At 42.4% G+C, this 18,455-nt stretch overlaps 1 protein-coding gene across 1 annotated transcript in view; it reads left to right on the forward strand.

Moving 5' to 3' along the window:
- Positions 1 to 9,426: 9,426 nt before the first annotated feature.
- LOC115644910 (heat-stable enterotoxin receptor-like) overlaps positions 9,427 to 18,455 on the forward strand; it is a 70,857-nt gene continuing 61,828 nt past the window's right edge. Inside the window, exons 1-4 of the mRNA XM_030549361.1 lie at positions 9,427 to 9,637; positions 12,534 to 12,646; positions 13,419 to 13,486; positions 17,862 to 18,077. Coding sequence (XP_030405221.1) covers positions 9,427 to 9,637; positions 12,534 to 12,646; positions 13,419 to 13,486; positions 17,862 to 18,077 — 608 coding nt within the window. The remainder of the gene's footprint in view (positions 9,638 to 12,533; positions 12,647 to 13,418; positions 13,487 to 17,861; positions 18,078 to 18,455) is intronic.

Here is an 18,455-nt window from a genome sequence, read left to right on the forward strand (position 1 = left end):
ATCAAATAACTGAAAAGACAAATAACTCTAAAATTAGAGAATCATTGTTCATGGGGAAAACACACCAACAAGGCAACTCAGTTAAAGGAAATGTAATAGCCATTAAAGGTGCAGAATCATTGGCCTGGATCGTCTGCCCTTAACTGACTACCTGGACATTCCCTTTGCATAATGGAATCCCCATTGGTAGCCTGCCCAAGGCCTCTAGTATAGAGAGTAAGGCAATGGAAAGAGGACATTCCAGAGTACTTCTGTGCTCCAACAATTCCTGGGTTTTAGAATGATCTCTCAGGATGTCCTTGCAGCTGGACACAATTTAGAGCAGTCTTGATGTTCTAATTTATGCCAGGGGCCAAACTGGCTCCAAGCTAGTCCTGGGATTAAAGGAGTATAAAGGTGATTCAAAGCTTTCTATAAGGAAAAACAAGGATTCTCATTGCAGAATTGGGTTACAATAGAGTGCTATGCCTTAGGGACATATCCCTGCAAGAAATCTCCTTAAGTAAAAACTTGGCCTTTTTTGATAGAGTGCAAGACACATCTCTTTGACTAGGCTTCCCATGGATTGTGTGCTAGTCATTTAGCCACTCTCAGATCATCTTTTGACTGGGCAAATTGGCAGCAGAAGACAATGATCTTTTGAACCTCTTAATTTGAACTGCTAATGGTTCAATTTAAACAATATACAGTGCACCGAGATACCACTGTGATGGATGCCATAATAAATAATTTTTAAGGCCACTAAGAGAAAACTGGATAGTTTCTCACAAGGTGTTCCTATTTTATGATGGAAAATCCAGAAATCCATGCATATAAGGCTTCTCTCTGACTAGAATGAACCAATCCTGCATACATCACATTGCAATGCTTCAAATACTGTAACAAAGAAGGTCTTCGATGTGTTTCTAAACTTGCAAGAAATTCAAACATTATATACAATTAAAAAGTATGCAATCTCTGTGTGCACAAAGTAAGAAACACTCCACTCTCAAAAAAAGAATAGTTAATTATGGAAACACAGAGACTGTGGGTCTGATCCTGAAAGGGAACATAAGAAGATAAGAATGGCCATACTGGCTCAGATCAATGGTCCATCTAGCCCAGTATCCTGTCTTCCGACAGTGGCTGGTGCCAGATGCTTCAGAGGGAATGAACAGAACAAGGCAACTTATCAAATTATCCATCCCCTGTTGTCCAGGCCCAACTTCTGGCAGTCAGAGATTTAGGAATGCCCAGAGCAGAGGACTACGTCCCGGACTACCTTGGCTAATAGCCATTGTTGAACCTATCCTCCATGAACTTACCTAATTCTTTTTTGAGCTCAGTTATAAATCTCCACTTTCACAACATCCCCTGGCAACAGGTTCTACAGGTTGACTGTGTGTTGTGTGAAGAGGCACTTCCTTACATTTCTTTTAAACCAGCTGCCTATTAATTTCATTGTGTGACCACATAACAAAGGAACCAGGAAAGGGATAAATAACAGTTCTTTATTCACTTTCTCCACACTGTTCATGATTTTCCAGACCTCTGTCATATCCCCCATTAGTCATCTCTTTTCTAAACTGACGCATCACAGATTTTTAATCTCTCCTCATATGGAATGTGTTTCATACTCTTAATTTTTTGTTGCCCGTCTCTGTACTTTTTCAATTCTAATATATCTTTTTAGAGATGGGGCAACCAGAACTGCATGCAGTATTCAAGGTGTGGGAGTACCATGGATTTATATAGTGGCATGATATTTTCTGTCTTATCATCTATCCCTTTCCTAATGGTTCCTAACATTTTCTTAGCTTTTTTGACTGCCATGATACACTGAGCAGATGTTTTCAGAGAACTATCCACAATGACCTCAACAACTCTTCCTTGATGGGTAACTGCTAATTTAAACCCCAATCATGGAGTTTTGTGCTCCCATGATGTTCCAGTGAAATTACTTAGATCAAGCTCTGTTTGATAACATACACGAAACCACTGATTGAGTGGATATCTCCAAAAGTAGCAAAAAATCCAGTGGACAAATATAAACATACATAGATATGAGAGACTTGGACTCTTGTAAACAGTTTATTGCCATATATTACAAAAATAAATGAAATGTTGAACAACCTGAAACAACTTAATTGGAATTATCATCTGCATATCAACAGATATCTGTTGAATTACCAGGGCATTTCTATTTAAGTGCCTACATATGATTTATGCACCTAAATATGAAATTGATGATCAAAGTGACAAAGTTCAGAAAGAAATAATATCATCTGCACCATTTACTCTAATAGAACTACAAAAGGGCTGTTGGGGAAATACAGTCTTGGAGTCAGTTAATGATCTGGCAGTAACTCAGAGATATCAGTGTTTCTGGCAATGTCCTCCCTTTCTATCAGCCCAGAAATAATCATACATTTCTAAACAAATGTCTTTGAAGAAAAAAATGTCTAAAGAAATTGTAACAGATAATAGAGTACAATCAATCTCCAGGAAAAAGGAAAACTATTGAATGATGAATGGTATAACACATGAGAACTTCTCTTTACCATCCAAATGCACATGGATAAGCGGAAATATGAATAACTGATCAAGAAAGGCCTATAAAACCAAGGAATGAAGCTAAGCATTGGAAAAAGGCTGTATAGGAAAGATTATTTGCTTAGAGGTTGACCCTATATTTAGCAACTGGTATAATAAACTTCTATTTTTTCCAAGGAGAGAGGAAGTGTTGTATCTAATGCTAACTGAATACTGCAGGAATGACTAACTATCATACCTACTTTCCAGCACTAGGGGGATGTTAGGGAAGGAAGTAAAAAAGGAGAAAAATGAGATGGTGAGAGATCTATTGCATATATGGAAGTTTGTTTAAAAGATCCAGTTTAATCCTATTGACTGCTAGCTTATTTCAGTCAAAATATTACAGATATCTTTTAAATGAGTTGTACAACTAAGGTTGTAACACATGAGCATTATATATCAGTGGTTTTCAACCTGTGGTCTGTGGACCCCTGGGGGTCTGCAGACTGGATCTAAGATTTCCAAGGAGACTGCATCTCCATTCGAAATTTTTTTAGGGGTCTTCAAATGAAGAAAAAGTTTAAAACCACTGGTCTATGCTAGTGAAATTTGATTTGCTAACAACTGTGTGTTACTCTTAACATGTTGTAACACAGCATATGTCCATATGCAAAGTTACTTCCAGCAGTGCACAGGCATTCATATCACCATTTAGAAGAGATTTGCTTAGGGTACAACAGGTACTGTGTCCTTTCTTTCATAAATAATAAGTTGGTGATTTCTCAGTTACAATTAGTCAGTTGTTCAAATCAGAGAAACTGCCATCCCAACTAAGGCTCATTGACAATATTATGGCCCATCGCAGCAGAAAGGCTAAGAACTGAATGGACCATGGAGACTGAATTCCTCACTTAACACCAAGAGATGTTCCCTTCATGTCAAGGCTGAGGGACATAAGCTGGTGGCAAAGAGCTGGTAGACGGTACTACTGCAGCTGGTGGTGTAAGGGTTCCATGCATAAAGGGCTGGATCCAAAATCCATTTAAGTCAATGGGCGTCTTCCCATTAACTTCATTGGGCTTTGGATCAGGCTCAAATACAGGACTTCATCTTCAAAGGCATATTATTATTTAATCCAGCATGTTTTATCAGCACCATATTCACTTTTTTAAAAAATTATGAAAACTAGATGCAGAAATATTATGGGAAGTCAGATCAAAGGAGGTAGATGTAATAGTCTTGTTCCCCATATTAAATGCCAACAAACCTTTTTTAAAATATAGTGCCAGATTGAGAAATCTGGCTTCTTTTTTAATAATGATGGCATACACTGTTGTTGCAGCAGTATTACTCATATGCATTATCTCCCAGGCTATGTACTTTTAGTGTGACTGATGATCTTGTTTATTCCCACACAGAATTGCTGGGAGACAGTGAATTTATGTGTACTGATAGCAGCAAAAGAGGAAGTCCTGCAAGTGAGGCTAAACATAGAAATAAGTATGGGAATACAATAAGCTTTTAAATTAAAAAATGAAGAGTAGAGAGTAAGGATTGAGAATAAGGAAAAAAGAGAAAAAGAGAAAGAAAGGAAAGAGAAAAGAAGAAAGGGAGAGAAAAGAAAGGCAGAAAGTGAAGTGCATCCTGACAGCATTAAACATTGTTCACAAAGACAGTGCCAGTGTCAGTTTGGCAAACATTGATAGCAGTGCAGGAGTCAGGGTGAGAATCCTATAGGCTTTCTGAAAAATGTGCCGTTCTGGGGCCAGTACCCTATAGACACATGTACAAAGAAAGGAAGCCAAAGTCATATAATGAGCAAGTTGTTTTACCTACATTATTGGTCCCAAACACATCTTGCAGTAGGGATACATAGTCTGAAAACTGCAGTAATTTTTTTTTTTAAATAAGGGTGACTCCTTCTGGCCAAAGGAAAGATGAGTCTTGGCTGTAAGCTACAAAGATGGAAGAGGAGAGAAATTGCTAGTCTTTACATTTCTTTCTTACCATTTAGATTATGCAGCTGTTTGATTCATTATGGATTTTAGGGCACCGGATGAGCTTGAATTTTGTATTGATTTTTTAAAAATCTCTGCCTGTCACTTTGAGCTGAGGACTCTCTCCCTGTTCTCTTTTCTGTGTAACATTGACCTGGTCACAGGTTTCAAAAAGGGTCCAAAGAGCTCCATGTGGGAGAATCAGAATCTTTATTCCCAGCATGTCAGGCTCCAACAAGTGAAACATGGCTAGGGACAGAAAAATTGCTGTGTAATAATGACATGTGTCTCCACAAACCTTCTCCCTATAATCTATCAGTCAACTTTAATTAGAAATAAAGTTAGCTCTGAAAAGCCAGTGCAGCTTCTATTATGCCTGGCTTATCATCAACAATGCTGTCTGCCAGATCTGGATAGTAGAATCCTTATTACCACTGATAATTTAAGAGTCAGAAAAAGTTTGAATTTCAGATTCCAGATGGATTTTGGACTGTTGGCAGTTAGAAAAATCATCTTCTAGCTAGCCATATTGGATCAGGGCACCACTGAGAGAAAATAAACTATGACTCTACATTACTGTCACAGGTTTGCTTTTTAAGACTGTAGTGACATTTTGATTCTGGCATCTAACAACACTGAATAAATAAACTAAAACAGAAGCATTTTTTATTGATTTACCTGCAAATGCGACTGTTTATTTTTGAACGTACTAGATATGGGAAAAAGTCACTGGAGTGAAGAAGATCAAGGACATTTGAAAAGAATCTCAGGTGAGTCATATGAGGACAGAATTCAGAAAAAAGGGTGTGTGTGAGATCTTGCTACATCTTACATCCCCTAGGCCAGTGATTCTCAACCCGTGGCTTGCTTGTGGCTCAATCAGCACACATCTGTGGCCCATGTGACATCCTCAGGGCCACACAGGTAGTATATATATTATATGGAGGCGGCCCACAAAACACATAGAGGCCACAATGGTAACTAGGCTGAGAACCACTGCCCTAGGCCAAAGCTGGAGGGGTTAAATGCCACCAAAACATGAAATTTCCTAAACAAATTCTATGTAACATAGCCATCCATAATGAAAGAAATGGTACTGCCAATCCAAACATATACAAATCATGAGTCCAGCCCCCAAGAATTATGATTGGCTTAAAAACAAGAGAGATTTAAAAAACCAAATGTTTGGTTCTTTTTAATTGCCTTCTGGCTTTTGAGCCTTTTGGTGCACTTGCGTCTCATGTTCAAGCTTTGCCTCTGCATCTAGGAGAGCAAGAAACTTACTTTTTAAAAAATGAAAGCTGAGATTCTCATGTAATATCAAGATATCAGCATCTGGAGTTTTCAGGAAAAAAAACAAAAAATTCAAGACACAATAGAATTACAAAAGTTGGCAACACTGAAAGAATAAACAATCGCAAGAAACATTCAGTGAAAAAACTATTTTTATAGGACACTATACCACAATGTTTCATTCATAATATAAAATCAGATAGTTGCATAGCAATGTATGATTCTCGACGTGACTGTTGTTTGAAAACATACCTTTTAGCTGATTGAATGTTCCTTAATAGCTCAGACAGAATGTGGGACATTATGCAGCAAATAAGAGCTGTCCCTTAAAATGCAGGATGTGAGTTCATACACCCCTCAGAACTATTATGGCCACAGAAATGATGTCAACATCTATGTTTATGTGATTGATTGCTGCTACGTTCAGCTGATATTTTCACACCATCTACTGATTCTACAGCTTTCAGGAATCCTCAGTTACTTTCTTGTGCCTATTACTCCTCTGATCTCCACCTTCCAAGGAGGGAGAGGAATTATTATGAGTAGCCCAAGGAGGTACAAATTGATGTAGTGGGATGTAATTAAGAAAAGGAAGATTAGGATGGATATCAGAAAAAAATGTTAACAATGAGCTCTATTAACTTGTGGAAATATGACTCTGCCCCACTCTGTTCCCAATTTCTCCTTTAAAATGTGAGCTCTCTAGGCTAAGGGACCTTATTGCACCATGTCTGCCACATTCTAACCACTGCACAGTGCTCTTGTACTTCTAATAATGTTTATAATAAAATTAGTCTCTGAAGAGAAGTGTTGAAAGCCCCATTACTTGAGTAATTTAAAACTGGACTGGACAAAGCACTGGAGAACATATTACAGGGACCACTCTTGATGGGCTGAGGGAGCTGACAGAATGACTCAGTAGGTATTCTGCTCTGATTTCTGTTATTCTGTGTGTCTATGAATGTTCCAGAAGAAGGAGAGAGATGCACTCAGAGTAGTTTTGGAACCAGAAGTTAATGCAGTATTATCTGTTTAAACTAGATTGAACAAAATCCAGTTGTTTATTATCCAGTACAACAGCAAGCTGGGCAAACAAGCAGGGTCCTTGAGTCGGGATGAAATCCTGGCTCCACTAAAGTCAGTGTAAAACTCTCCCTGATTTCAATAGAGCCAAGATTTCAAATATAACACTGAAATTCAGGAAATTCACTCTCTCTTTCTCAGTGTTTTGGATATTTAACATATATCCAGATATTATACTTGTTGGCAAGGGACCAAGTTTCCCCCATAAATAAAGTGTAGCTTCCTTTGATTTGAATGTGAGTTGTTCATGTATATCTGAAGGCGGAATATGGTCTAAAGCATCAGGGAATAGTACTCATGACATAGATCTTTACTAAGTGATCTAAAGGAAAATCTCCATTAGTCGTTAGTAGTACTAGGGTTTGTACCTGCTTTCGAGGCCTCTAGCCACTTGAGGACAGTGCAATCAAACTGATAGACACTTGAGATGAGCAGATGACAGACTCTGTGAGAAGAGGACAGCAACAGATATAAAAAAACAGGATTTCTGTTTTTGTGTGGTGAGGTCGTGAGAGGGTGGGAGCTATTTATTTATAACATGAGTACTGCCTGGGGATTCAGTTATGTGGCAAAGAGGGGAAAAATGTGCTGCTGTTTTGATTCTTTCAGTTTTTTTCCATTGTGTTTTTAGAGGGCAGTTTTAAGCTGCAGTTAAATCCAAATAAATAGTAGATATATCCCAGTACATTACACAATTCCCATCATTATCATGACATGCAAATGTAACATACTTAATTCCAGTAACTTTACTAGTATTTGCTGACTGCTTCCAGTAAGTAGACTAAGAAGAGCATTTAGGCCCAAAGCCTGCTCCCATTGACTTAAGCGGGAGAAAGCTCAGGCCTTCAATGAGTAATTACCCCAGAACATCCAGAGTTGAGCCAATGAACTAGACATGAAAGGCTCCATCTTCCATTCCCAATCTGATGGTCCATCCATCCACTCCTATGCTCATACTTCTATTCCAGCTTGTTATTTTAGAGTTCCTACATTACTGTTTATAAGCACAGGATTCGTTGAACTTGCTGGTTTGCAATTCTAGGCTCACTTATAAGTGCTGGATAGAGTAATGTGGTTTGCTCATAAACCTGGCTGCTGACATTGAGTTATCTCCCCCTCCCTCCAAAGATAAAGAACAGTGAAGCATTTATTTGGCATTAGGGGTAAGCTCATATAAAATATTACATGGACCTTGTAAACAGGTATACAATATACAGTGCTCTTTTAAATACAGGCTTTTATAATGAGATAAACCAAGACAATTCTGGTTTCAGTTCAGTTGGTCTGTACCACAAACACTGTATTTGCATAGATGGTGTTTAATTTCCTTGTTTTTTTTAAATAATCTCTGGAAAGTTATAAAAGCTTATTTAGTCTTCAAGTGGGGCTTCACTCCAGGTTCTGGTGGAAAGGTAGTAGCTGCTATGGATGTCCTTTCATCCCAAAATGCAAGATCCATCACATTCAGTAAAATATGCATTCAGTATTTATCTGCCGTAAGAGCTGTTGGCTCCCTCTACCTTTCTATTTCCTTTTCTCCCGTGTCAGAATAGCCAGGGATGGTAGATTTTTTTACCTTTTCTTACCCCCTGATTTGAGAACATTCTCAGGATGTGTTGTTGAGAGGATCCACTCAAGAACGCTGCCTTGTTACCTCTGAATGATTTGAGCTTTGGCTTTGGTCCCCCTTGTCAAATCTGTGACCTGCAGGAATCGGATCCCTGCATGACTCTTAGTAGCCACATCACAAAAACAATTAACACAAGGACCCTCCTTGGTAGCCTCAACAGACTCTGAAAAGTGCATTCCCCTAGAGGTGTTTCTCTATAGCAGAGTTGGGGTACATTGCCCAGGGTGATATTGGGGGATTTCTAAAAGATGGATTCTGTGCTGATCCTGGAAGTTTTCAGTCAGACATTTTTTGCCAGTACTAAAAATCATTTTGATGGGAAAAACTAAAGGAATGAAATTGGTATCTTAAAGACATAAAAAATAAATAGAGTGATATAATAACCACCAACGTAGGGGCACAGCCAAAAGGGGTGACATGGCAGGGCAAAACAAACACAAAGCAACCATCTGTGTTCCTCTGGGGCTTTAATGGATCTTTTAATTTATATCCATTTTAAATGGCTTCTTTTTACAACCCAGTTGGCCCCTCCTTCTTTCTCTTCTCTATTCATCAGTTCACTGTGATGTAAAGTTAAAGTGTCCTTATCAGACAAGGTGCCAGTAATATCTCTCTTTTATAGCCTCAACCTTTTCATGAGCAAACATACAAAGCAACCTTTGGCCTCTCTCCTTTCCTGAGTTCTGTTGCTTTTAATTTTTCACAAGCAGACGTGCCAGTTAGGGTAGATGGGTGTGGGGTGGAAGTAGAGGCAGAAAAGAGGAGAGAGTGAAGGGGTGAAAGAGAGACGGTATAGCTGATCGGTGGATATACAACAGGAATCTTTGTTTCAGCCTATCCAGGAACAACAACAATGAAGTGCGCGTGTATGTGTGAGCATTGAGCAATGGGTCTAAACTGAAAGGAGTAATGAGGCAACGAATGCTGGGTCCAGACCTCTGGCCATTGCTCCTCTGTCTCCAGCTGCTGTGGCAGGTTGGTGAGGGCAAGTGTGTCAAGGACAATTATGTAATCAATGTGATGCAGCTGAATCAGTCAGACCTTCCATGGACCTTCGATAAAATAAAACCAGCTGTGCAGCTGGGACTACGTATTGTAGAAGAGCAGCTGCAGAAGGCAGGTAAGGGTGTGAAGCTGTGTGTTCTTTTCCCCTTTAGAGTTCTTGGGTCAGACTGTGAGCCCTGGCCCTCCCTCAGTCAGTGCTTCTACAAACTACCCCATGGAGCTGTTCTTTGGCTGTCCAGTCACCATGTAGATCAGACAATAACTGTCCCCTTCTTTCCAAGCAGCGGAGCCACAGGGCAAGGATTGAACCAGGGATGTTTATGTGCAAGTTGATGCAAACTTTTCCCTGAGTTAATTTCTGAAGATGTTCAGTTGGGATTGAGAACATAAGAACTGCTAAACCAGACCAGACCAGACCAGATCAGGGCTCCATTGAGCCCAGTATCCTGGCTCCTCCTCTAGCAGAACAGATCAGTGATCTATCTATTCTGGTAACTTCTATGTTCGATAATGACAGATATGTCAGCCCACTCCCCTAATGATGCACATAAGTTTTTAACATTATGATAAAGAAATTTCATCCTGACCCCAGTTGCTGCTCAGATTATTCCCTGAAGTGTGGGGATCAGCAGCCCTTATAACTTTTTATTTAGGTTGCATCACTACAGATGCAATTCTTACCCATTTTCATATCTAACCCCTCTTTTCAATATCACTAAACCAGTGGTTCTCAAACTTTTTTTTTCGCGGACCACTTGAAAATCGCTGACGGTCTCGACAAGCCACTTAAAGATCTTTCCAAATGTTGTTTGTACCATTAGCAAACTATTGTAAAGTGCTTTGGATAAAAGCGCTATATAAAAAAAATTAGCATTTTTGTTCTACAGATAAAAGCACACAACTCATATTTACATATCAGTAGTTTTACTTTTATAATGCGATGGATGTGCCCTCTCTCTCTTGCCATGGCAGCTCCCGAGCTGGGGCTGGGAAGGAGGGGGGGTGTCTCCCTCTCTCTCCCACCACAACAGCCTCTGAGCTGGGTCTTGGAAGGAGGGCTGTCTGTCCCTGCTAGCTGCAGCCCTGGAGCTAGGATAAGTTGCCTCTTTCTCTGGCCGCTGCAGCCCTGCACGTCTCAAATCCCCCTCACCCAAGGGTGCGCTGGAGCCAGTTTGCACTGGTTCCCACAAACCAGTTGTTAAATTTAGAAGCGGTTTTAGAACCCCTTGTTAACTGGCTTCCCTGTGAGGGAAGATATGATGGGCAATGGCGGGAAAGCATGTAATTCCTCCTCCCGGCTGGTGGGGGACGCTGCGCTGCGGGAGCCACGTGGGCTCCCTCCTGGCCCTGTTGCTGCTGCTGCTCCTTGGATCTCTGGCCCTGGGGCTCCTGCTGCTGCATGGTGGGTCCCCGGCTGCGTCCTGCTGCTCGGGCTGCTCCCAGCCACTCTCCCCGTCTGAGTACCTGCAACCCTGCCCGCAGCCCCAGCCCCTGTCTGCACCCCCTGCCCACAGCCCCTGCCCGCAGCTACCCCCTGCCGCAGCCCCTGCCACAGCCACAGCCCCTGTTTGCATCCCCTGCCCACAGCTACCCCCTGCCACAGCCCCTGCCCGCAGCTACCCCTTGCCACAGCCCTTGCCTGCAGCCAGTCCCTGTCTACACCACCTGCCCATAGCCAGCCCCTGTTGCAGCCAGCCCGTGTCACACTCCCTGCCTCCAGCTAGCCCTGCCCCACGCCCCTGTCTACAGCCAGCCCCAGGTCCACTTGTGCCCTGCAGTTCTCAGGGCAGTAACCCTGCACACCTGCTTCAATGGGGGGGGGGGCAGGGAGTAGCTGGGACCCATACATGTGCACACCTAATGGTGACCAGACAGCAAATGTGAAAAATCGGGATGGGGTAAGGGGTAATAGGAGCCTATATAAGAAAAAGACCTAAAAATTTATACTGTCCCTATAAAATTGGGACATCTGGTAGCACACCCCAAGCGAGTGGCAGGGACCCACACATGAGAAACAGAGCTCATTTCTAGTTCAGGCCCATCTTTTTAAAAAAGAACTTTAGGTAGGGTTAACATACATCTGTATTTTCCCGGAGATGTCAGGCTTTTCGGTTCTTAAATCGCTGTCTGGGCGGAATTTTTAAAAGTTAAAAATCCTCCTGGGAAAATACGGACATATGGTAACCCTAGTGGTACAAAATAATACATACTGTGGCACATCCCTTAAATCAGAACTTTTTATAGGGAACTGGTTGTTAAGATTTTAGCAGCTCATCACTGCCCTCACCCCCTCTTCTCACCACACTGCTACTGGAAAAATATATCTGATATTCTGTCTCTGATCATGCCCAATGTCTGATGCTCCAGAGAAGGATTTCAGCCCTCCATAGTGGAGCTAATTCTGCAATCTTATCCATTGAAATGGAGGGTAGGGGGAATTGCTTCCCAGTGAACTTTGGGGATAGAGGCATCTTAGTGTGCAGGCCCATATTAATGGATAGGTTAACGGGACCATAGCCCAGGCGCCTCAGAAGACTACACTCTCCCCAGACCCATGGAATTGCAGTAAGTAATGTAGTGAGCTGCACTCACTTGCAGTGACACTCAAATTTGGCCCAGCCACTGCTGCGTCATGACCAAGGGGCAGCTGGGACAAACCTGAGCAGTGTTGCGACCTCCAGTGATAGGTCATAATGCCCAGAGTAGGGAGCCAGCCCCAGCCCCATGGGACAGGAACCACTGCTGCAGGGTAAGTGTGGGCTGCACAGAGGTTTTTGAAACTGAGGCCCTCCCACCCTTCCAAACAATTAAAAACATTGAAGGGAAGTCCCCGGGGACAGAGAGTAGAGCAGGGTTCAAGATATTCTGTCTCCAGGACCCAGAATGTTCTTAATCTGGTCCTGTTAGTATGAGACTGTACTGCTCTGTGCCATGAATGAACAGAAAGGGATCTCAGTGCACCAGTGAGCAGATGTGTTTTGTAATGCTATTTCCCATTTCTCCTTCTATAGGAAAAAATGTGATAATCAATGCCACCTACCATAGCTTCAACACATCACTGTATGTCTCACAGGGCTGTCGCACTGCCACCTGTGAGGGTGTGGAGGTCATCAAGGAACTCCATGTGAGTACTAGGCATTTCTACAGGAATCCTTCTTTTTTGTTTATGGAAGTGTGTTGAGTGTTGGCTAGAGGCAGGTATAATGTGTGCTGAGGGCAAAGTACAAGCTTCCTACACAGACACTCAGCTCACCTCATTTCCAATGTATAGCACCCCTTAATTCCTACTGTCTGCCACATACATCTGTACAGCTTAGCCTCTCTTGAGCCACTTTGCTCCTTACCTGCAACTCCAGCACAGCTCTGACAATGCATTTTAATTCTGACATGTAGCCTCCCTGCTGTTCCAGATCTGAGCTCCCACACAGCTTTGTCATACACCTCTGAGCAGACCACACACTACCATGCATCATTCTGTCACCTCCCTTCTTATCTTGCTCCAGATTCATCCTCTTATCTGTTCCCTCATTCACAGCCCTTTCTTTGACCACTCCGCACTTGCTCATAGAGCCATAGAAGATTAGGATTGGAAGGGACCTCAGACAGTCATCTAGTCTAACCCCCTGCTCAAAGCAGGACCTATCCCCCCAGCTCCCTAAATGGCCCCCTCAAGGATTGAACTCACAACCCTGGGTTTTAGCAGGCCATTGCTCAAACCACTGAGCTAGCTCTCCCTCTCAGTGGCAGTTTATCTTGGTGCTGTGTCTTCTCACATTTCACAGTCTCCTCCCAATCCCCCTTGCCTGTGCCTTGCGCCACATTCTGCATTTCCCATATTGGTAGCCCCTTCCCTCACTTGGCACTCTCTGTTGCAAATGCTCTTTTATCTCTTGCAGAGTAGCAACACACTTGGCTGCGTTGTCCTGGGACCCACTTGTACTTATGCCACGTACCAGATGTTCTCGTAAGTATCAGAAAAAAACATTACTGTGTTCCAAGGAAGTAAAATACTCAACAAAATTGTTTCCTACTCAGACTAGCATAGACACTGAACTTGTGAGTGGGGCATATACTGTGCTTCATAGTCAGGGTCCTACACAGCTCTTATACCTGGCCACTACCTCTGGCAAGGACAAAATGCCCCCTAAAGAGCTTATTCATGCAACTGCTTTACTAGGTAGGACTCAGGAGAGGAGTGATAATGATTGACAAAAAGTAGTCTGATCACTCAAGGTCTCAGCAGGAGACAGAAATGATCTTGAACAGAGGAATCTCTATATTGGCTCAGACAAGTGGTCCATCTAGACAAGTATCTTGTCACGGCAGTGGACTGTAGTTGATGCTTCAGAGGAAGGTGCAAGAAACCTTGCAGAAGACAGTGCTGGGATAATGTGCACTAAGAGATGGTTTCCTCCTAATCCCCAATATTTAGAGGTTTGCTCATTCCCTGAAATATGAGTGATTATACACCTTCCTAAATTCTTGTTTTTAAAAATATATTGTGACAGACCCAGGCCAGTGTGGTACAGGAGTCTGGTAGAGGTCAAATATACTAGTCACTGGCTGAGTAGTTTACTGTTCCCTGAGTGACTTGAGCAGGGGCTGCACTGGAGTAATCAGGAACCTGCTAGAACCAATTAAGGCAGACAGGCTGATTAGAACACCTGCAGCCAATCAAGGCAGACTAATCAGGGCAACTGGGTTTAAAAAGGAGCTCACTCCAGTCAGGTGGTGAGGAGCTGGGAGTAAGAGGCACAAGGAGCTGAGAGTGAGAGGCTGTGCTGTTGGAGGACTAGGGAGTACAAGTGTTATCAGACACCATGAGGAAGGTCCTGTGGTGAGGATAAAGAAGGTGTTTGCAGGAGGCCATGGGGAAGTAGCCCAGGGAGTTGTAACTGTCATGCAGCTGTTACAAGAGGCACTATAGACAGCTGCAATCCACAGGGCCCTGGGCTGGAACCTGGAGTAGAGGGTGGGCCTGGGTTCCCCCCAAACCTCCCAACTCCTGATCAGACACAGGAGGAGTTGATCCAGACTGTGGGAAAGATCACTGAAGTGACCAAATCTGCCAATAAGCACAGGACCCACCAAGGTAGAGGAGGAACTTTGTCACAATATTTACTGTTATATACATAAACAATACAAGAGTAAAATGTTGTGTGTATATATAAGTGAAGATACTGTTATCCATGAAATTATGGTCTGACCCTTTTTTGAATCCTGCTATGCTCTAGGCCTCAATGATGTTGTGTTGCAAGGTGTTCTATAAGCTATTTGTGCATTGTGTGAAAATATTTTCTTTAATCAGTTTTGAATTTACCTTCTTTCAATTGTATTGAATGTTTCTTTGCTCTTTTACCATGAGTCAGTGTGACTAGAAATCCACCTTCTCTTTTCCACTCACTGTTTTGTGTGTTTTTAATCATGCTCCCTTGTATTTGCCTCCTCCCTAAGGTAAAGCATCCCAGACTTTTCAGTCTCCCTCATACAAGAGTTTTTCCATGTCCCTACTCATTCTGACTGCCCACCTCTGACCCCATTCTGTTTCTTCTATATCCTTTTTGAGGTGGGATGACCAGAACTGAACATATTATTCCTTGTGAGGGTGTGTGATTGATTTATATTATACAGTAATATTACCTGCTTTGTATATAGCAGTATTATAATATTTTCTGTATTACACTCCATCCCATTCCTTAAGCATCCTAACATTGCTTTTTTGGACTCCTGTTGTACCTTGATCAAAGAGCTTCACTGAGTTGTTTACAATAACTCTCAAGTCTTATCCCGCCCCAGTTAATTCAGAAGGTTTATGAGGAGTTGAAGCTTCTGCATGGCAATGAAGAGCACTAACCATTAGGCAACCAAGTTAACCCAGGGTAAAATGAACAGATTTGGGAAACAAAAGCAGGTTATTTACCTGGCAGTATTCTAAACCAGCCTGGTAAATTTCCATTTTAACAATGAAATCATCTTCCTGGCTCACTGCATCAGTTGTCCTCCTGAGCACTGTGCATCCCTCCACTGGTTCCCCCTTTTCTACTGCATCAAACATAAGCTACATCACTTCTTAATAATAATGACCTTTACCTGGAGATAAAGTTAGACAGTAGTTCTGTCATATCAGTGCCAAATAATTCTAATTGCCATATTGTTCAGTACAATATTTCCTATTAAGTGTAAAAGATTGTCCTGAAAGAACTGCAGAATTTTTCTAGTGTAAAGTGATAACAGTGCAACATTGCAGAAGATACCTTCACCCATTACAACCTCTCTATGGAGAAAAAACTAGTGGTGTTTTCATAAATTCACCCCAGGTGGAGGTTTGCCATATTTGTCTGTATAACCAGGGCCGGCTCCAGGGTTTTTGCCTCCCCAAGGAGCAAAAAGGAAAAAAAAAGCAAAAAACCGCAATCGCGATCTGTAGCTTTACCACCGCAGCTTCAGTCTTTGACAGCAATTCGGCAGCTGGTCCTTCGCTCCGAGAGGGAGTGAGGGACCCACCGCCAAAGACCCAGACGTGCCACCCCTCACCATTGGCCGCCCCAAGCAGCTGCTTGCTGGGCTGGTGCCTGGAGCCAGCCCTGTCTATAACCACTGCTATTTCCCCTTCCCCAAAATACACTAAGAAGTCTGGTTGCAGAAGTAAGATTTGTCAATGGCTCTGAAAATCTCTCCTCCAGCCCTGCGCTTTGAAATGCTAAAACCCATTTAAGAAGAATGGCCATTGGTGGCCTGTGATTAATCTGACATCATTCACCTGGCAAAGGAAGTCAGCCCCCAGTTCATCCAAAACTGGCTTGATGGAAATAACAAGACTTCACTAAGCTATTTTAGATAGTCTTAGTGCATAGGCTGGCATTGTACAATAATTTTACCCCCTACATAAGATGAAATGTGACAACTAGTTCTCGAGGTTCTTACATCACACTTAGAGGTTGAGAGAAAGATTACACAAGAGATTGATCTGTCAGCAGACAGGTAGCTTTTTGTTTCTAGCTCCCCTCTGGCCTCAAGAAAATTACAATCATCACCATCTGATAGCTGTTCCATGAACTGTTTAAAATAAGTTAATAGGTTTCAGACCCACTCCTAGCAGCAGAAGATGGCATCACAGCAACTGTGATGGGTTCCCCCCAGGGTGCCATCCAGAACTGGGGTGCCACTTGGCCCCCTGACCCACCAGCGTGGGCTCTGTCTCGCACCGTACTGCTGTGACATTGCCCTGAGCTATGATTCCCATGCACTTCACTCCAGCTCAGTGGTTAGATAAAGCAAAAACAAGTTTATTAACTATAAAAAATTTTTAAGTGATTATAAGTGATAGCAAACAGATCAAAGCAGATTATCTATCAAATAAACAAAAAATGCAAACTAAATTTGATATGCTAGATAGAGTGAGAATCTGCTATTCATATAAAATCTAAGAGATGATACAAGTAGGCTGCAGATTCTTAAGGGCAAGCTGCACTTGCTTTACAGCTCGGAATCCCCAGATGTTTCATTCACAGGCTAGAAATCCCTTTAGCCTGGGTTCAGCACTTCCTCCAGTCCAGTCTTTGTTCCTCAGGTGTTTCCAGAAGTCGTCTTAGGTGGGGAGAGAAGAACACCAGATAATGTCACTCCCTGCCTTATTTAGCTTTTTGCATATGGTGGGAACCCATTGTTCTCAGGCTCAGTTTCCAGACCAGTCTGTGGAAAAATATTGACATCCCAAGATGGAGTCTAGACACAGGTGATCTCATTACATGTCCTTGTAGAGTCATAGCAGCCATTACTTGGAGGCTGTAGCATTCTCAGGAAGGCTCCCCAGGTGGGAGATAAGCTTCTCCTAAGGCTTATTGTTTTTTCCTAATGGCCCATTGCCCTGAATAGTCCCTTCCCCACCCACTATTTAGACTGAAAGCATCTTGTCTAGTGTGTGTTACCCATCTATCCATGTGTTAGTACATTTAAAATACAGATACATAGTCAATATTTATAACTTCAGATAGAAACATGATACATGCACACAAATAGGATAATCATATTCAGTAAATCATAATGTTTCCAATGACACCTCACATGACTTATCTTGCATAAAATACATTATAATTATGTCATAATCATTTGGAGGGGTAGTGTGTAGTGGAGGCATGCAGTGTACCTATACCGAGGCTAGTTAAATTGTCAGTCGAGCACCATTATGCTGTACTGACATTTTAATTAGTTTGTTGTAAAACGAAGTCAGGATACAAAGTGAGAAAGTACTGGGCATGTGAATCACCTAGTAGCTACCTTGATGTGACATCAATTCATTTATCAGTCATATTTTTTTCCCCCTCTCTTCTTCCCCTTAGCATTGACACAATATTGGACTTCCCTCTGATCTCTGCAGGGAGCTTTGGGCTGTCATGTGACTACAAAGCCAACCTAACTCGAATCCTGACTCCAGCCAGGAAACTGACCTACTTCTTCGTTGACTTCTGGAAAAAGTCCAATTTGCCATTCAAAACCAGCTCCTGGGAATCCACCTACCTCTATAAGACAAATAACATCACAGAAGACTGCTTCTGGTAAAAACATTCCCAAGTCTCTCCCAGCTACTGTCCTAGAAAACTTGTACTCGCCTCTGGCATGATTTCTTTAGGCTTTCCTTAGATTTCTCTCTCTTTCTCTCTCTCTATTGCTCTCATAGAATTGAGAGTTGGAAAAGACCAATTAGAACATCCAAGCCCTCTCCTTTCCAGAACAGCAATATTCTCTACACCAGTGGTTCTCTAACTAGGGCTGCTGCTTGTTCAGGGAAAGCCCTGGCGGGCTGGGCCAGTTTGTTTACCTGTCACGTCTGTGGGTTCAGCCGATTGCAGCTCCCTGTGGCCGCAATTTGCCGTTCCAGGCCAATGGGAGCTGCAGGAAGCGGCGTGGGCCAAGGGACATCCTGCCCGCTACTT

This window comes from Gopherus evgoodei, chromosome 1 (assembly GCF_007399415.2).
Source record: "Gopherus evgoodei ecotype Sinaloan lineage chromosome 1, rGopEvg1_v1.p, whole genome shotgun sequence".
NCBI lineage: Eukaryota > Metazoa > Chordata > Testudines > Testudinidae > Gopherus > Gopherus evgoodei.